At 42.8% G+C, this 19711-nt stretch overlaps 1 protein-coding gene across 1 annotated transcript in view; it reads right to left on the bottom strand.

The window, feature by feature from the left end:
* The window catches only part of tbx15 (T-box 15), a 35699-nt gene extending 17361 nt beyond the window's left edge, over positions 1 to 18338 (bottom strand). Inside the window, exons 1-3 of the mRNA XM_022741086.1 lie at positions 18152 to 18338; positions 11302 to 11509; positions 7748 to 7849 (exon numbers count right to left, since the gene is read on the bottom strand). Coding sequence (XP_022596807.1) covers positions 7748 to 7849; positions 11302 to 11509; positions 18152 to 18338 — 497 coding nt within the window. The remainder of the gene's footprint in view (positions 1 to 7747; positions 7850 to 11301; positions 11510 to 18151) is intronic.
* Between the last annotated feature and the right edge of the window lie 1373 nt (positions 18339 to 19711).

Below are 19711 nucleotides of genomic sequence, written 5' to 3'. Positions count from 1 at the left end.
TATGTTGGAGGAGAACTGTGCATGATTAAATCTGAGTTGTTTGAAATGTCGGTACAAACTGGAAAAGCACATTACCCTTCTGAAACAACCATTTCATCCTCTCTGATTTCTTTCAGATGCGTCCACTAATCGTGTTTTTCTTCCACAGAAGGTTAGTTAAATCTGCAGGACTAATATTCCCTAATCACTTCACTGTTTTGAAAACTCATGTGAATGTCTGAGGTCCCTTCAGGGTCGAACGCCTCTGCGTCTTTCGCTGCAAAAACAAACTCCAAACACTCGGCCACGTTGCCACAACACCGGCTTTTAAAACTCATCTGTTGTTTCTTCATTGTGCTTGAAATTTCTAACAAGCGCGACATAAAATATTCCATATGCAGTCACACAGTCAGCTGCATAGTTTCAATTAAGCAGAGCCATAATATTTGATGATGTTGTGTGTGAGTTTGGGTACAATGGGGCGTCCCACCCATTAAACAGCAGGGGGAGAGAAGAAAGAGAGAAGAAGGAGAGAGAGAGAAAGAAAGAAAATGACTTTTACCCTCCATTTTAAAAACAAGCCCGCAGTGAACACAGTATGAACGGTTTGAAAAATAAATGACAAAAGAAAAAGAAGAGCTGGAAGGAAAAGGGAGAGAATAAAAAATGCAAGAAAGGAAGAAACAAAGGAGGAAAGAAAGAAATTCAGGGCCAGAGAAAGTGAAGTCAGAAAAAGAAAATAAGCCAGAGTCAGGAGAGAGAGAGAGAGAGAGAGAGAGAAAATGAGAGATAAAGTCGATGGACGGAGAGATAAAAGAAAGGTAGAACGGGAGAGGAAGAGGAGAGAGAGGAACACAGAGTGGGAGAGAGAGGTATAGAGTAAGTGGAGGAGAGAGAGTGTGAAGCACAGCTGTTTGCCTTTAGTTCTGGCCGAGGACTCAGTTGAAAGTGTTTTATCTGCTGCGTCTCTGCCAAAGTCATCACTCACTCCTGAAACATGGACAAAACTCTCATTTGGTCCTTTTGTTATTGCCACAAAGGGCTGCACCACCCCGCATCACCCCGCGACACACACACACACACACACACACACACACACACACACTCATAAAGCGTAAGTATAACTACGTTCAAATGCAGGCTAAAATACAAACTCAGCCTCAGCGAACACAAACACACGCACACATATAAAAAGCACTGGGGGCGTTTTTAGGCATGTTGGCAAACCCACCCTCTGGCAGCCATGTTGGAGGTAAAGTCAGCTCTTTGTGACTGTGAGTCAGCTTAGTAGCTTAGTTTCTAAAACTACATCTATAAACAAATCTGACTCATTAAACCATTCAGATTCTCTAGATGGGTTTCCATCCAAATTTAAAGCAACTTTTAACCAAATTTCTGGAAATTACGTCATGATTTATCCACTATTTCTGTTTCCTTTTTCTTTCTTTTTTCTTTAATGATAAGCCAACTTTCCCACCTCAGCCAAGTGTGAAAATGTTTTTTGTAATAGTTCAAGATTTTCTAAATTTTTTTTTTATTTGCAAATTGAAAATACACATAAAAACAGGTCGGTGGAAACCCACCTACTGACGCCTCAAAATCCAAGGAACCAGACACATAATTAATTATTCAGGTCTCAAGTCCACACCTTCCACTCATTTGCCAGGTCTGACTTAAACTTCTTTGGGTCGTTGTAGCTTGATCTGAAACTTCCAATACCCATGATCCGCTGGTGAAATGAAAGATTTGGTGTGTTGGAGATGGTGCCTGTCACTTTAAGAGATTTGAAGCTTGTCCATGACTGTATGAGTGCGTCCAAGATCACTCCCTATATGATAAACCGTCAGAGGTTTACAGTGAGCAGCACCCTGAGACTCTGGGACACATGAATCATCATCGTCATCACTTTTGCATCAGCGTCACACAACTGTCATACTTGCATCTGTGAAAATGCAAAAACACGTGCTGTGTCAGTTAAAACATGGCAAACTTGCTTTTCTGTGCTAACATGAAACACACACCTCCAACACACAGCTCTGAGACCCCCGCATACACACACACACACACACTAACACATACATACATACATACATACATACATACACACACACACACACACACAAAGGGGTGCCAGGCGTTTCTGTAATTTCCTGTTTGGAGCGCTGTTTAGGGTTACGCTCGGCGTAGCAGGGAAAGTGTTAAGGAACGAGGAAACTTTAGCCCCAAACCGGACTGGAAATCTGATTAGTCCCCCGCTTTCATCTTCCATAAATCTGCCATCTGGCACCGGCACGATCAATAAAGACTGGACTTTATGTGACACTCTTACTGGACAGATGGGGGAGGGAGGGGAGGGAGGGGAGGGAGGGGAGAGAGGAGGAGGAGGAGGAGGAGAAGGAGGGGGTGGGGGGGGGTCGTTTTCCTTCTCAGCCAACACCAAACTGTACAGCTGACAAAACTGCACTCCAACGCACACTCTAATTTTCTCTCTCTCTCTCTCACATACACACAATTACACCCACTGGGATAAACACACACGCACAAAACCCACACACACACAACCACACACAACATCCAGAAAGTGAAAACAGCTCGTCAGTGCGTGTGTGTGTGTGTGTGTGTGTGTGTGTCTCGAATATTCTGTAACACAGGCAGGCATGCACATAAAAACACACATTTACACACTTGCCAGATCCAGCCTGTATATTGGGTTACTGTACTGACAGAGTAAATATTGCTATTGAATTACCTTTCAGGGTTGACTGGTGTGTGTTCTGTTTTGTAAGAGAAGACCATCAGCTTTGTGCGTGTGTGTGTGTGTGTGTGTGTGCGTGCGTGCTCTTGAATTCTTACATTTATGAGGACCAAATGTCTTCACAAAGACAGATAAATGATGACATTTTGCCCGTTCTCACCTCCACACTGAGCCACTTTCAGACTTGGAAGAATGTTTCCAGCATAAACGTTGGAATAACGTTAAGACGACGTTGGTTTAGGGTGAAGATCAGATTGAGGTTGGGGTTGTGATGCCGTTCGTCCTCATAAAGTAGTGACAAAAATTCCTGTGGGAGTGTTTCTATGTCTTTTGAATGTGTTTCTAATTTGAAGTGGGTACCTGTGTGTGTGTGTGTGTGTGTGTGTTCTTCTATTTCTATACTTACGAGGACCAAACTGGATTAAGGTTGGAATTAAGATTAGGTAACGTTTATTTAGAGGTAACGTGAGTTTTAGGCTCCGGTTATGGGAAGGTTAGGTAGCAGGTGTTGGTGGGAAGACTGTGTTGAAAGATGAGTATAGCAACAAAGATGTCATTGGGTGTCTTTGTGTGTTTTTTATCCCTCATGAAGGAACAAATGTCCTCACTAGGATACATAAACAATGGCACGTTTCCAGTTGTCACTGACACTAAGATTAGAATCAGTGTTTGTAGGATCACATTTTGATTTAATATTATATTTGGGTTAGTTTAAAGTTAGTGAAGGGTTAACCACGTGGGTTTAGGGTTTAGATCAGGTGAATGTAATCCAATGCATTCAACGTTCTCACAAGCAGTAACAAAGATGTCTTTGGGTGTTTTACTTTATAATACGCCTCTAATTGTGTATGGATACCACTATGGGCTCTTTGTTTCTATTCTTACGAGGACCAAGTGGCTGCACAAAAATAACACGTGACAACATTTTGCAAATCTTCACATGTGCACAGGGTCATTTTAAAATTAAATTAAGATTACCTGTTCATTAACCTGTTTATTTATAGTCATTAAAACCACGTGTCCTGACAAATATAGGAAAATTATGACATTTTGGGCCTTTGACAGAGGGACTGTTTAAGATTAGGCTTTGTATTTTTTGGTTATGGTTAATGCTTTAGTTATGTTTAGGTTGGGGGAAAGGTAGTTAAGGGTTAACAGCTTGGGTTTGGTTTGTGATGAATGACTGTCCTCACAAGTATAGCTACATCCCTCACAGAGATGATGTGTTTGTGTGTGTTTTATCCCTTAAAACATGTTTTTCTAATTGTGCCAAGGTATCAGTATGTGTGTTTTTATTTCTATATTCATGAGGATCAAGTGCGCACACTAACAAAGATGAGTCAGTGTCAGGGTCGAATTATATTAACGTTAGGTTTCGGTTTAGATAAAGTTGATCCAAGCTGGGTTTAAGATCAGATCCAGGCTTTGGTTCGGGTTAAGTTGGAGACAGGGGTTTGGGTAATGACTGTATTGCATTCAGTCACTGTGCTCACATGTATGGCAACATTAATGCCTGTGTGTGTGTGTGTGTGTGTGTTCCTCTTTTTCTGGACTTGAGTGCCAAATGTCCTCACAAAATCAGATCAGATTAAAGTACATAACAAAACATAACTTTGTGTGTGTTTTATCAGTTTTGAGCATGTTTCTAATTGTGTGTGTGTGTGTGTGTGTGTGTGTGTGCGTGTGTGTGTGTGTGTGCGTGTGTGTGTGTGTGTGCGTGTGTGTGTGTGTGTGCGTGTGTGTGTGTGTGTGCGTGTGTGTGTGTGTGTGCGTGTGTGTGTGTGTGTGCGTGTGTGTGTGTGTGTGCGTGTGTGTGTGTGTGTGTGTGTGTGTGTGTGTTAAAGCAGAACTGCTCTGACACAGCTGAAAGAATGAGGTATGTTTGAGGAGCCAGGCAGCCTCCAGCGTTCAGCGGCTGGAGCTCAGAGCAAACCAAGTGACTGTCCACATAAAAGGGCTGTAATATATGGAGATTTAATGAGCGCAGTACCAATGAGACGTTCCTACAGAGGGGCAGGGAGCCCAAGTAAAGCAAGTCGATTCCAATAAAGACCTTATTTCCAGACCCCAAACTCTCCAGGACTGTGAGACACTCCAGTGACAGCTCCCAGCTCAGTTTGCAAAGCCCTGTGGTAAATTCCCCAGCCAGGAAGAAAATCCTATTTAATTTTACAAGATCTTCTGGCCTCTAAAAATCCTCCATGATGTCTTGGTTCGCTGGTGGGAGAGCGTGGAGAGGCGGCAGGGCAGAACGTCTGCTACGCTCTGCTGGAAAACTTTACATTAATAAACAACGATACTAAAGGACAGACGCAGGGAGCTCCGATCAAACACACACATCGCAGAGGTCGCTTTATTCTCATTAATCACTTGTGTCTTTAATTTCTTTCTGACGAACCTGTTTCTTGTCATAAATAAAATCCGACGGGGGGGAAACGAGCCTTTTCTCTGTTTCCTTCTGAGACGTTTTGTTTTGCAGAGGGAGGGAATATTTTTGCGGCACCCTCGGTCTTTAATCAAATATTCACTCTCGCATAGCAACGCACGAAAACAGCACTAACTCCCTGTAAACATGTTTTATGTCATTGAACTTTAAAATATGCTCAGCAGCTGCCAGGAGAGGCCGTGCAGGCCTTTAAAACGTTGCTGATGCATTTGATACACAACTGAGAAGCCGCACACGACTCAGCTGAACTCGTGTTTAGAGACATGAATCTTTAGTATCTTCAGGGATAGTTTGATGGACCAGGTGTGATTTGGCTTCACTCTTGGATGCTGTTTATTCATTTGAATTTCAGATTTCAGAGAAAGTGTAAATTTATTCTCCCCTCTCAAAGGTTTTACGTGTCCTGGACTTGTAATAGCCTTAAAGAGCTGTTAACACTTTCTCACCATTAAACGACAGCAGCACAGAGTGATGTTGCAACAATGAAAGAAACGCTTCACGGCAAGAAGATGCAGTTTTACTCCCATAATGTCTGCGTAATTTAAATGACAAAAATGTATTTAAACGTATTTAAAATGAGGATTTATTCAAATTTGAAATAGTATTCCAGGTCATTCGTCATATAAAGTTTAGGCTTGTTTTACTGCTTGTTTAAAGTTGTAAACCAGCATCAGAAATCGTTCATGGTTGTGTTTATGTTGTAAATCAGATGTGGAGATAATAGCAGGTTCCATTCGTCTGTGAAGTAATTAAATAACGAGTATCTGTCAGGTGATTCTATAGTTTTCTTATTCCTCTGTGCTCTCGCTCCATTGTTGTCCAAAAACTAAAACATCATTCCTTCATTATGATGAACATGGGAAATGTAGTTCTTTTGTTTTCTTCTTCTTTTTTTTTTTCTAATCACACCCACATTCACCGTCCTGCTGCCTAAGACACTCAATACAACACCAAATGTGTGTTACTCCGCAGGGGAAAATAGTCCCCAACTATTGCACTATTTACTGATGTTTGAGTCACTACAGTGCCCAGCTGTTTTAGGGAAGTACAGGTCAGGAAGTCGGATTGTTTACGGTCTGACACATTATTAGTTTTGGTCTTTTCATGTGATTTATTGACGATAATGAAAATATAGAATATGGCCGGTCTTATCCTTTCAGGTTAACGGTTCCCACCTTTTTCTAAATGAGCCTCATCTGTCTGCGTCAGCGTCCTGTGATGGTTTCCTCTTTCTGAGGCTGAAATCCTCAATTCTAACAGAAGAAACTGTCGAGTGGCAGCTTTGAGACATAAAAAAAAAAAAAAAAAAAAGCACCAGCTTCAGCTTTTAGAAGCCCTGACTGGTCAGACTCTTTTAAATGAAACGAGGCAGACTCTGGGTTATTTGCCACATTATCACTTCATCACGCACAGTAACAGCCTGTATCTGCGTCAGCATCCATAAAGCCATACACGAACGGGCCGATACACCGGTAAACCTCACACATTTTTCCCATCATCCGCGTCTCACTTCCTCATTTCCGTCGTAACACCTGAAAAGATGATACTGAGCCATAAAAGTAACCCTGTAAAACTCTACGGCAGCAGCAGGTACGTGTGCAGCATCGCAGATTTTCTTTCCATCTCCACCCGTTTTTTTTTTTTTCCCCTCATTTCCGTCATTAGACCTGAATGTTGAGAGTTATCCTATTTTGCAGGCAGGCTCTGGCTCTGCAGCTTGGCCAGTGAGATGATGAATACATTTCAATCTCCTCTCTCTGGCTCCGACTTCAGGCCTCAGTACCGTGGGCCAGGATATCAGTCTTATTGCATATCCAGAGAGATCCATCATATACGAGCTCTCCTCCAGCGCATGCACACTTTAATCACTTTCGCTTCACTTCACGGATGCAAATGATGGAAGTAACTGCTTTCACTGCGTTTGCCGAGAAAAACACAGCAGTTATGAGAAATGTGAAAGATGACAAAGGGCTGGAAATATCTCCGCTCGGTCCAAATCCTGTTACACACGGCTCTGACATGAGAGATGCCATGAAGATGAGAACAATCCAACTAGGTCAAGATGCTTGTGCTCGCCCTGACATTTGAGAATCATCCAGGAAAATACAGTTGTGTGTCCAGCTGCAGCAGGCTTGCTCATGCATTTGCACATGCAGATATGACCGTGCATGTGCTTATTGTGTACAGCTGTGCATTCATTAAAAGGACTTCTGAAGGCCGATACCGCTATTTTCAGACTGCGGTGTCTGTTTGTGCCGATGTGCAGCGTCCGCGCACTTCACATTTTTTCACGCTGATGAGAAGAATCCAATTACTCAGCGTTTCTGCTTCAGTTTAATTCATGTTGTGGCTCTAAAACAGCGTTTAAACCGTCATAGGACATTAAATTCCCCACTGAAACCCAAAGAATTAAATCATTTCTGTTCAACAGCAGTTTGGTAGAGAAGCTCTGGGGAATATTTCTGCATTTTTAAGGCAAGTAAAATGGAAAAGAGCGTACACAAAGTGTGTCTGATGTTTTACCCGTCAATCACTTCCATTCATGTGTCTGTGTGTGAGGAAAGTACCTGTATCTCTTGTTGTCCACAGGCACAATGTCCATGGCGATGTAATACTGCTGATGAGGGTCCAGACCTGCGATCTTCACCCGCATGGCAGGAAACATCCTCCTGAAGAAAAAGAAAAGACACATACACACACATACTGAGAAATCTGATGGAGCAAACACTCGTTTCTGTCCTTTTCCTTCTGTGGTAAATTAAGAAAAGAGATGACTAGCATTTTTTAAAATACAAGTGTCCAAAAACCAGACTGATGAGCTCTGTCAGCTGCTGACACTCTGTCAGCGTCAGCAGCTGCTACGCGGCCGATCGACCCACAAAACACATTCGAACTGTGTTTAATTAATTTAGGAGACTTTAAAAAGCATGAACAGACATCTGATTTCATGTTGCTTATCTGCAGCTGTGGTCAGGGAGGAACCTGAGGTCAATCATTTTTATTGAAGCAAATGTTTCCCTTGTTGTCACAATCAGGAATTTGATAATGACTTACACAAAAATGCAGAGAAATGAAAACTAAAGGAAAAAAAAAAAAACATGAAAATAAAAAAGTTTATGGGGCAAAAATAATTATTTCTCCAACTCACTGATCTGAGAGGGAGGAAGAAGCGTGTGGTGCTCCAGTTAGTGCATGTCCCCACCCTTAACATGCCGACACCTCCTACATGTATTCAAATGTATTTAAACTAGGATTAATGGCAGATGAATATACTTCCATAATCTAAAGGTCTTTAAAGACTCTGAATCACAAAATAAATTCCTAACACTACCGCTGTTACAGCCTGATAAAAAACAAAACAGGAGCGCCACAACGCTGCTGAAATCAACTGATTTTTATTATGATGAAATAGTGATTATTGAAAGTGTGTGTGCAGTCGAAGCCTCCGGTCAGACTGTAACATCCGTTACATAATCATAAGAGTGAATGACAAATCTGCAACTGTGTCTTCTTCTCTGGATATAAACTCAAACCGGTGAGATTTCACTTTTTTTTTTTAGATACGAGCTGCTTTCACATATAAAACTTTGCTTTTTTTCTACTTGTGGAGAAATCTCTGCTCACTCTGTCTTTAATCACTGAAATGAGGAAAAAATATATGTTTGAAGTGTTTTAAAACTGTTGAAAATACTGTAGGTTCTGTCAGTCTTTATCTTTAGGTGTATTATTATTTTTTTTTTAGTGTGCAGGTTTCACACTGATGGCGACTCCTCTCACAGAGGACTTGCTGACATCCGTCATCTCCTTCCGGCACATTTACCAGCGTTGAATGAGAGGAGATGCAGCTTTTGGTCAATCAGGGTTCTGTATTTTGAGAAATTACAGTTTTCACATTTATTTAATATAAAAATCACATTTATTTCAAAAGCTTCTCCAACATCATTATATTGAATCTGAGCCTTTATCTGATCTCTGACATCACTCCGGACTCCTTTCATTTATACAATATAAAATAACCTGTTGATTCATTAAGAGACAAATCTCTCCTTTGAACATTTCTATAATTTTATAGTGGAGTGAAACACTTGCCCCCACGTCATCATGTCACTGTGACCTCTGACCTTTGCAGTCCAGCAGTTTAGGATTATTCTGCTGTTTTAGTTCTTATTTTAGCAAAATGATTTAAAAAGTCAAATTGTAAATCTTAATTATTATAAAGAGGCAGAAATGTATTTTTTATCATTAAACTATTTTTAGGGACCAGCTCGTTTTGAAGCTGCGGACTGAAGCTTGAGGTTTAAACTGATTCAAACCTCATGAAAAAAAAAACAATCTAAAAAGAAAAAAGGGGGGAAAAAGCGGCACTTATATTAAATAACGGTCTGTACATGGAGAGGGAGACATTTCAACTTAATTCCTCGTTTTGCACTTCAAACGCTGCATTTTTCCCTTTTCATTTGGAGGTCGTAAATCCGGGGCCGGCTAATGAGAGAAGAGGGCTGTTTTCTTGCTTCCCTTCTCCTCTGGATTTATGGCCTTATTACGCGCAGGCCGTGAAATACACACGGCGACGGTCGTGTCCGGCTTCACTCCGCCTCAGCGCAAACTGATTGTTGCTCTGTTTATGAGCTGATTACCAATTTAACCCAATTCATAAAAGCAGCCAAGTATAGTCTATAACTGTACATGGACTGTGTGTAGGAGGAGGAGGAGGAGGAGGAGGAGGAGGAGGAGGAGGGCGACATTAGAGACTCTGAAGAGGAAGAGCTGAGGAACTGCTTCATGTTTCATATGGAGAAAACAAAACTCTGCTTTTAAAAGTTCCGCTACAGAACGAAACAGCAACTAAAACATTTTACTCACAAGAAACAGACACGTCTTCTGCTAAAGTAAAAATTATAGCCTTTAATAAAATTATTCTGGGTCTGTAAAGTCTGACAGTCTGACGTGCTGCACCATCCTGAGAGAAAAAACAGTCCGCATCTAAAAACGCGTTGCAGCCCGGACGAAGCACAGCTGAACCATTTTAATAGGAAAAAATAATTACAATAAAAATACAAAATAAATGTATCAAGTATCAGGTACCTAAACTACATTTTCTCCTCATTATTAAGCAACAAGTGTCACTTTTGTCATCAGTCTTGAATCAGTTCCAACAGCCGAGAATCTCTTCATCCAATAAATATTTTCATACAAGAAAAACTGTTGTTGGAAATATAAAGAATTATCTCAGTTCAGCCGCGACGTTTATTCACTTGATTAAACTTGTTAAGGAGGAAATTTGCCTGAAGGCTGAAGCAACATTAAGCACGATCTGATGTGAACACGGGGGGAGATGTCAGTGGAAATGTGCGGCAATCCGCGGGCGCAGGCAGCGGAGCAGACCGCGGGGGAAAAGGTTCTTCCTGCAGGATTCGCAGGTCAAACTCCTGCCGCTTGCTCCGGGGTTGGACTGTTGGCCCGAGAGAGCGAGAAAAGCCGGAACACGTTAGAGAGAGATTAATTAGAACCAGCTCTCCCGGTTCCCCGACATCAGGAATAACCTGCCGCCTCATGAAGGCCTGAACGCCGCGGAGCGGCCTGCATGTGCAACACATTAACACCCTCCAAACAGAGCTCAGAGGTGCGTGTGTGTGTGTGTGTGTGTGTGTGTGTGTGTGTGTGTGTGTGTGTGTGTGTGTGTGTGTGTTTGTGTGTGTGTGTGTGTGTGTGAGTGTGAGTGTGAGTGAGTGTGTAGTGTGTGTGCTCTGCTCTAACTGAACTGTGTTTCTTTAAAGTGACGCATTACTGTGAGTGTGTTTGCGGGTCGCTGCTTCTGCAGATTTTAAAATGCGCATATTTGATAAATGTTTTAATGAATGACTTGAGTCTGAGCTGTTATAATCTTCCCTGATAAGAAATTAATTTTAATAAATAACTCATAATAAAACTGATAATGAACTCACCTTTGTTTTTTCCATATAATGGGAAAAAAAACGCAAATCGCCTTTTACGCACATTTGACGCAGTCTGTCTGCGCCATAAATCCACCATAGAGTTGCATGTAAACCTTCTGGGATACTTTCAGCAGCTGACAGTGTGTGTGTGTGTGAGTGTGTGTGTGTGTGTGTGTCCGGCCTACCTGCCCGCCTTGGTGATGATCATCTCCGTGCCGATGTCGTGGAAGCGCTTCCACAGGTCTGCGCACTGCAGCTCCACCTGGATCTCCTCCATGGAGGCCGGGGGCGACGGGTCACAGGGGCCGGGGGCCAGGTCGGCGGGTGAGCCAAAGGAGCACGACGTCCTCTCGGCCAGACCCTCTCCGTCCGAGCCGGGACTCGCCTCCGAGTCTGAGGGGAAAATGAGGAAGATGATGAGGAGGCGGCTCTGAAACAGTGGAATTAATAAGCTTTAGGCTTTACGCAGGAAACTTGGCGCGGTGAGGAGGCGCAGCGGTTCTCTCCGCTGACTCCAAATCACCTGCCGTCTGCAGCCTGGAGAGAAGCGGCCGAGTTGGCTCGCTGGCTCAGCTCGTCATGGAGTTTCTGGGCTGATGTCAAAAGCAGAATAAATGCTGCGTGAAGCCTTTTGAAATGCGATGTAGAAAATATTAATTTTAAATTGGGCCACACAATGAAGAATCCCGAAGGGAGACGTTGTGCAAATGAAGTTTCCCCTCAAGTGCTCCTTCTGGACCGAGTTTTACAGACTGACCAGTCAGAGTCATCAACACGGTTTCAATGTTAGAGCAGATAAAAACCTTCCCTCCACCCTGAAACAAATCCAGACCTACAGGAGAGGTTTCCATCCTCCTGAGCCTCAAAGTCCCAGACACCAACCAGCATGACCTCAGCCTTCATTCACTTGATTTCAAACCAACAGCACAAGTGGCAGGGGTGGACAAAATAACAGGAACACCTGACAAACCTGCACCATCCACAGTCCTGCCTGACTCCTGTAAATGCTGAGTTTGCAGCATCAAAATGCACCAGATGATTTTCTTTACATACATTTTCCCCTGATCTCTTCACTGTGTTAATTAATCTCAAAAACTACAATACATGAAGCATTTCTTCCAGGTGAAACAGGAAATTACAAATTACACCAGGTTCAAAATCCAAGCAGCTTTTTGTCACTTAATAACAGCATCTTTAAACATCAGGATCTCTTTCCACTTTAAAAGAGAAATGCAGAATTTCTCAGATTTATTCCTCTTGACTGTGACCCTTAAATGTTACTCAACACTTGTGTGATGTTATTTCAAAATAAAATTAAAACCTTTTTGGGTTAAATATAAAAATGTATCATCGTTTTTCCAGCTGGGATGTAAAAATCTTTAATGCTCGACACCTCGGAGCTGCACTTTACCCAGATCTAACTCTCATAAGATCAACACATGCAAGCTCTTATTTCACTTTTCTCAGAAATAGTTTATAGCTGAATGTCCTCCACCCCCTCCTCCTCCTCCTCCTCCACCACCACCCAAAAAAAAAAAAAGAATCTAATAATGTATTATTTATTGAGGGCTCTGACACAAGGAGGTTGACTTGGCAGACTAAGGGCACACAAATATGGTTATGCAAATTCAGAGCTGCTGGGAGACTGGACAGCGTCCCAGGCGAAAAAACCGCCGCAGCCCGAGCCGAGCCAACCCCCGGCTGGAAAGGAGAGATGGAGATAGGAAGAGCAGAGGAGAGGAGAGGAGAGGAGAGGAGAGGAGAGGAGAGGAGAGGAGAAGAGAAGAGAAGAGAAGAGAAGAGAAGAGGAGGACGGGGAGTGGAGGGATGTAATGACCACAATAAGACAGAGAGACACTTTCCATCATCTTCTTGGGAGATCCTTAATGTCACTGCAGCAACAGAGGACTGTCACACACGATTACTCTCCTCATCCGCTGCTTTTTAACTGTTCACACACTCAGTCAGCCCCTCACTTTCTATACAGATACGTATTACACACACTGCTGGTGTTAAAGGAAGAGGACAGAGATGGACGGCTCCAAAACCCGCTCACACAAAAATCACGACTACAACTCTGCACTGGTGTAATGTGATCTCCAAACAGGGTCAATAAGACATTTCATTTGAGGATCTCATAGAGACCAGAGGTATCTGACTGATCTGGGGAATGTGCTGAATCCTTGACAGAAAGTTTATACACATATACAGCACACATGTTCTTTGGATGAATATTGCAGCCCTGTTTTACGCCTCTGTTTTCGTAACGTGCTTCTATATTCCTGAGTCGTGCAAAACATTTGATGCTGCTCTGGCAACCCAACAAAGCTCTGACCATCTCAGCATCAAGCTGTTTGAGCAGAAACAAAGTTCTGGTGCCATAAACTAGATTTAACAGTGTTGTATAATTTTATCAATATCAGGCTTTGATCAAATATCAGCAAGACAGTTTTGTGCAAAATATATTTCTGATCTGCAATGACATTTAATTTCCTGGCACTGAATGTTCAGTAATTGTAAATAGTTCATCATTTGCAAATGTCAGATTTGCTGAATGCTAAATACTTTTCCCGTGTGACAGGAAGAAGATTTGACACAATATGAGAAAATGTGATATTTCTGGTATCGACACTGAAAGCTGCTTGAATACTCTGCAGCGCTGTATCGACTGTCGGCGTCTAAAAGTGGATGTATGTGTGTGAGACGGAGAAGTTCGGAGGAAACCGGCTCATTCCAGCCTGATTAAATGAGATAATTTGGCAGGAACGCCTCCGAGATGCAGAGGAGGGAAACACCAGCCAAGCAGGAGCCTGACGACTCCGCCTGGCCGCCCTGTCATCAGGCTGAAGGACCTGTCCTCCGCCACTCACCAGTCACACACCAGTCACACACCAGTCACACACACACACACACACACACAGGTCTGTGTTCATAGAGTCAAACATCAGGCCTGAAGCCAAAGTTCAAACACTGAGAATAAAATTGTAAAAAATTAAAATTAAAAAATTAAAAATTACAAAACAGGAAAATATTTTTCGGTCGGTGTGACAGGATCGAGTTCGTTCCTACATGAAAGCTTTTTAAGCTGAATGAATAAAACCTGACATTTACTGATCATCAAAAATCTGCCCACTCAGCAGAACGCTGCTCTGATATCTGCTGTGGTTAGCTTCACACACTCACACACACTCACACACACACACACACACTTGGGGCCTGTGTCTTGTGGTTAAGGGCTCCCAATCAGACCATGGCCGGCCTCATTAAAGTGAGGCTGACATCCATAGCAGGCCACTAATTGGTCTGAATTTAATCAAGTCAGTGCCGTGCATCAAATAGTCCTCTGTGCCACGGTCCACATGCAGCACATGCACATCAGCCTCAGTCAGAGTGTTTGTTTAAAATGCATCTAATGCATAAATATATTTAATGTAAATATGAGGCCACAGAGGGAGGAAGAGCTTCTAACGACGTTATAAAGAAGCTTTAAGTCAGAGTAGACAGATGTTTGTTGATCTGGAGGTTTGAGAACTTTTATGTATAAAATTCATGCTCTATCAAGATGTAACCATTTTTAATTGGGGAGCAAATTTATGTTTTTCATTCAGAGATTAAAAAATATGTGTTTTGACACCAGATGTTTCTTGTGAGGAGATATTTTACTGATGCTGAGGATGAGTTTTTAAACTGGAAGCTGCAGACAGATGTTACGTGTTACACATCTACATGAGAAAATGATGGGATAACGAGGTTATGATTAGTCTGACATGTAGTTAATTGATTTACTTGATTTAGAATATTTCATTTTCTCTAATAAAGAGCGTCAACCTCTTAAACCTGGTTGTGTTTCCATCTCTCCAAACTTTTTGAACACAACATTTTCCAGACACATTAAATATGTTCCAGAAACTTGTATAAAATTATCATTATTATTATTATTATCATTTGCAATTTTTCAAAAAAATTAAAAAATGTCTCATTTTAGATTTGAATATCTGAATAAAAAGGGACACACCACGTACATTGAGTGACGCCTCTCAAGCGCAGTATTCTGTGTAACATGCTGTTGTACAATGTGGATTTTTTCCCCTTTTCATAGATTCTTAAGGGGAAGTTCGTGGGGGGTGTCAAAGGTTTAAGGGGTTAACACGTGTAATTTTAGTTATTATATGGCCACTGCATAGAAAAGATTATGTTTATGGAGTTGATACATTTAATGAGGTTGCAGCAGATTTCTCAAGAGGACAGTAGCAACCATGAAATCACTGAATAACCCGGTCCACACAGTGAGAGCACCTGTTTCCTCACTGATGGAGCAGTAAAAACTTCAATCACACACACATCTCTTTTATCAGCCTGCACAGGAACACTGAGAGGAAGCAGCAGTGTGCAGGTCATTTATTATATAGTAATCTTGATTAGTTCTGTGCGTAATCTGTGCGTAAAAGCGCAAAGTGTCACCTTGTGAAGGCTCAGGCCTTTGATAAATGGCATTAAAGGTTGAAGTTATACTAGATGTAGTTTAACCTGTTAATTGTTGTCTTAAATATTAGGGAGATGTGGTTGTAGGAGTTTTGTGAGGTCTAACAAATCTACTTTTTTTCTGTGCAAACGAAGCTGTTGAGCAGACTGTTAAATGCGAGCCTGTGTCGGAGTCTGTGCGTTTCTCAGTCCTGCCCTTGTCTTTGAGGCTAATAAACGTGTTATACGACCAGCCGGCTTCCAGCCTCGCCTGGAGTTGAGTAAAAATAAAATCACTCCGTTAAGGATTCCTCTAAACCACATAATCTGACCACAGAGACTCGCTGTTCTCGGTCACCGCCGCCCGACGCGCCAAAGCGGAGGCTTTGGGACCCGAGCAGGACCCGCTGAACCTGCCAACAACCCGCCTGCTAATGAGCGGGACCAGGGTGGGGGGGTGGGGCGGGGGTCGAGGACCGGGAACTGGGTTATTCATTCAGTCACCAACCCTGAAATTACCCGGAACAAAATCAGGGAGAAGATGAACAAAGAAACGTTTCTTCCCCACGGAATCAAAAAAAGATGAGAAAAATCACGTCATGGCCCTTTAATGACGTGTACGGTTCATTTCTGTTGATTAACTTTGACCGTTTAAAACACGCTGTTCGCCGCTGGCAGCAGAGAAATCAACGTTTGGTTTCACCTCCCTCATTTAACCGCAGCGCAGACATATACTTTAATATCAGCAAAAACAACAACCTTCCCATGAGAATATATAGGACAAACCATCTCTGCTCAGATCCTCCCTCTCACTGATTTACTTCTCTTCTCATATTTTTTTAGGTTTTGCCCTTCAGTCACTGGCAGCAGCTTCACACCGAGAGGAGTCCCGTGCGTAAAGGCGCTGCGCCCCGGAGGTCAGACGGCGGCAGGCACCGGGACTCGGCGTCGGCCTCAGACTGTGTGAGCAGCGGGCGGAGGTGGGAGAGCTTCATCTCCTCCTGGTTCTACATTTCTAAAGAGATTTAACGAGCTGCGATGCTCATGTAAAATAATGTGATTTCTATATTTCGAGCAAAATCAAATATTCAATAATTAAAGGAGGGCCTCTTCTGGATCCATGAGCCTCGCGGAGATAATTCATTTTCACCAAATCTCAAATTCTGCAAGAAGGCTAAATTCATTCAACAGTGACTTATACATTATTTGGCCTGAATTACCTTGAACTGTATGATTTTTTTTTAATCTGAGGCTCAAACTCGAGGCGAAGCTTCCAGGTTAAAAGTCACTTTAAGTTCTTCCTCAGCGGCGCAGCAGGTTCGTCTCCGTGTGATCAGCTCATCTCCAAACAGGTTTGAGATGAAAGACACGTCAGAATATTTCATGTTTTTTAAGTTGCTGGAAATGAGCCATGAATTAAAAAAGTTGACAAAAAATATTAATTAATTGTTCAAATAAAAATTGTAGTTGTTGCAAAAAAAAAAAAAAAAATCTGTTTTATCGTGTGTTTGTTATAAAGAAACTACAATTTAAAAAAACTGCTGATACAACAAAATATTAGATTTTTTAAATCCTGATTTAAACCACTGGTAAATTCTTCTGCTACACGTTCATTTAAAAATCCTCATTATGCCTTTCTCTTTATTTCATCATTATAATTATTTTATGTGATTATTTTTTACACACGCCGTGTATTTCCACTGTTCTGCTGTGTTTAATTTATTAACATTTTCCCTGGTGGTTGGATGGTTGTTGGATTCTTACATTACATCTTTAAACTGATCACACATTTTCCATGAATGATCAACTCTTAACTTTTGCTTCAGAGCTTCTCTGTGCGCCTGGAAAACACTTATATTCTGCGTTTGGCGCAAACGGACGCTTTTATTGCACGTGTACTCTGATTGCAGTTTTGCACGAGGCCGGGGTTTATTTCTCAGCAGAGGAAAAACTAATTCACCCTGTTTGGAGATTTTCTGGATGTCAGTGCACCGTGCAGAGAGCCGAGGCCTCCCTGCGGGCCTGCAGCCAGATCTGCGCTGAGAGCAAACAGCCTCCAAACAGCAACACAACTTCACGCTTTGACTCATTAAAGTATTTTGATGTCACTTACATCACACAGTGTGATCCACCAGTCCGGAGTCAAAACCTGGACAAACCAACCCGCCATGACAAAAACGCACATCTAATCACTTCAGTCCTAAAACCTGCTTTAACCTGTTTTGATAGTTTGATTTGTTTTTGCTCCTTTGGGTGAATTTTCCTGATGTAATGCGTCATATTCCTGAGAGTGGAGCAGCAGGACTGACTCTCTCTGCAGGCCTGCACCCATCAGGTTTATAAGCTACATCTACTACAGTGAAACTCTCCTGTGTGCTGCAGCAGAGCGGAGTCACTGAGCAGAGGAGAGAAGAACGACTCGCATGGAGCTCTCAGCTACATGCCCTGTCTTGGGTTGGGTCACTGACAGTGGAGCCATGTTTTGACTCGGGACTCGTGGTTTTGCTTTGAGCTGCAGTGATATAACGGAGATCCGGACATTTGAGCGGTGTGGTGCACGTCTGCAGCACTGACCCGGGTCCATATCCAGACAGTGCGCCGGGTCCTCTCCGTCCGTGGCGAGGCTCTCCATGGACAACTCCAGTTCCTTCTCCTCCCAGCCCCGGAGCTTCCTCTTCTTGTTGGAGCCGATCAGGGCTTCCACGGAAAAAGCGTGGGCTCTAGAGCTCAGAGCTGCGGCAGATCGCCTCCTCTCACTCATTTCTCTCAAATCCACCCGACGGGGGGAGGGAGGGACGCGGCGAAAAACCCACTCCGTCCGTCCAACGCAGTGAAGCAAAACAATAAAAAAAAATGCACACGTCAGTGTTTACAGCGGGGCGCAAACTCACCAAGTGTCCAAAGTAATCCCAACTGTGACTAGAAACGCCGCATCAAACTTGTTGAGGCGCACTGTGTCATCCTGGCTGCGCATGAGCTCGAGTCCGGGAGGATTGATCGTTTTGATGCGGTCTGCCGCTTTGCGCGTCTCTCGGTCCTTCCACTCCGCGTCTTTCTTTTTCTCTTTCTGTCCCCCTAACTTCTCTCTGATTGATACTCACTTCTGGAGGAGTTTTTTTTCCAGGCGCAGAGGGCGGCCCTCCTGCTCCCTGTCAAACCCGCGCGTCCAATGAGAAGAGAGAAAAGACAGCTCCACAAAGTGTTCCGTCCAATGACAGCGGACGGAGACGCGCGTCCTGGAAGAGGAACTGTGATCCAGACTGCAGCAGCCTAATGAACTGACTCCATCATGTTGCCTATGGAAAAACACATTTGGTCATATCTTTTTTTTCTCATAGCACTGAGGCCCGTTCTGCTTTTAATGCAGATCACAGTGCAAAGAAAAATAATTAACCAATTAAATTGGGTCAGTTAAATTTAATGATGCATTCACTGACCTCACCAGTCCCGCCGTCTCCCGTCTTTGACACCCAGATCCTGCAGCTTCAGATCACTCCTCCTCTGCAGGATGATCCCCCAGGTTTGAGGCCTTCACCTCATGGCGAACATCCAAAAAGTCATTGTGGGTCAATACCTGTCCTGTCGGCGGGCAGGCCTGAGTCTGAGCCGCTGATTCCATCATTACCAGGGGTTGTAGGAAAAGTCACATTACAGCTCCATTGTGTGAGCCGACAGCTGAGGAGCCCGAGCAGAGCTGCGGCGGGACAGGTGGGCTGATCTCAGAGCTGCAGGCCCGGACACAAACAAGGAAGATTAGTGGGTGAAACGGTGTCACTCCGCTCGGCCCGCTGATCCACTGCAACACAAAAATATAGGCCGCAAATATTGCAGACAATAAATTGGCACATTTAAAGGTCAGATTAGGAGGAGGCTGTCAGCAGCTGATGTTAATGATTTTCTATTTGAAATTTATCTTTCCACACATGGCCTGTTTATTCCAGCAGTCCATTCATTATTTAATAATTACTCATTTATTAGTCATTCATTTTACATATTGAAGCCAAATCCCTGCAACTGATCAACCACTGAACAATGGCGCAGAATAAAGTGACGCATCACTTATTCAATTAAATCTTTTTTTTATCGAATCGATTCTAATTTGTTTTTACTATTGTTCTGAAAAAAAAACAATTT

This window comes from Seriola dumerili, unplaced genomic scaffold (genome assembly GCF_002260705.1).
Source record: "Seriola dumerili isolate Sdu_G_001 unplaced genomic scaffold, Sdu_1.0 BDQW01000052.1, whole genome shotgun sequence".
In the NCBI taxonomy this organism is placed as follows: Eukaryota; Metazoa; Chordata; class Actinopteri; order Carangiformes; family Carangidae; genus Seriola; species Seriola dumerili.
Note: the sequence above shows the minus strand (reverse complement) of the source record. Positions and strands in the feature narration are given on the sequence as shown.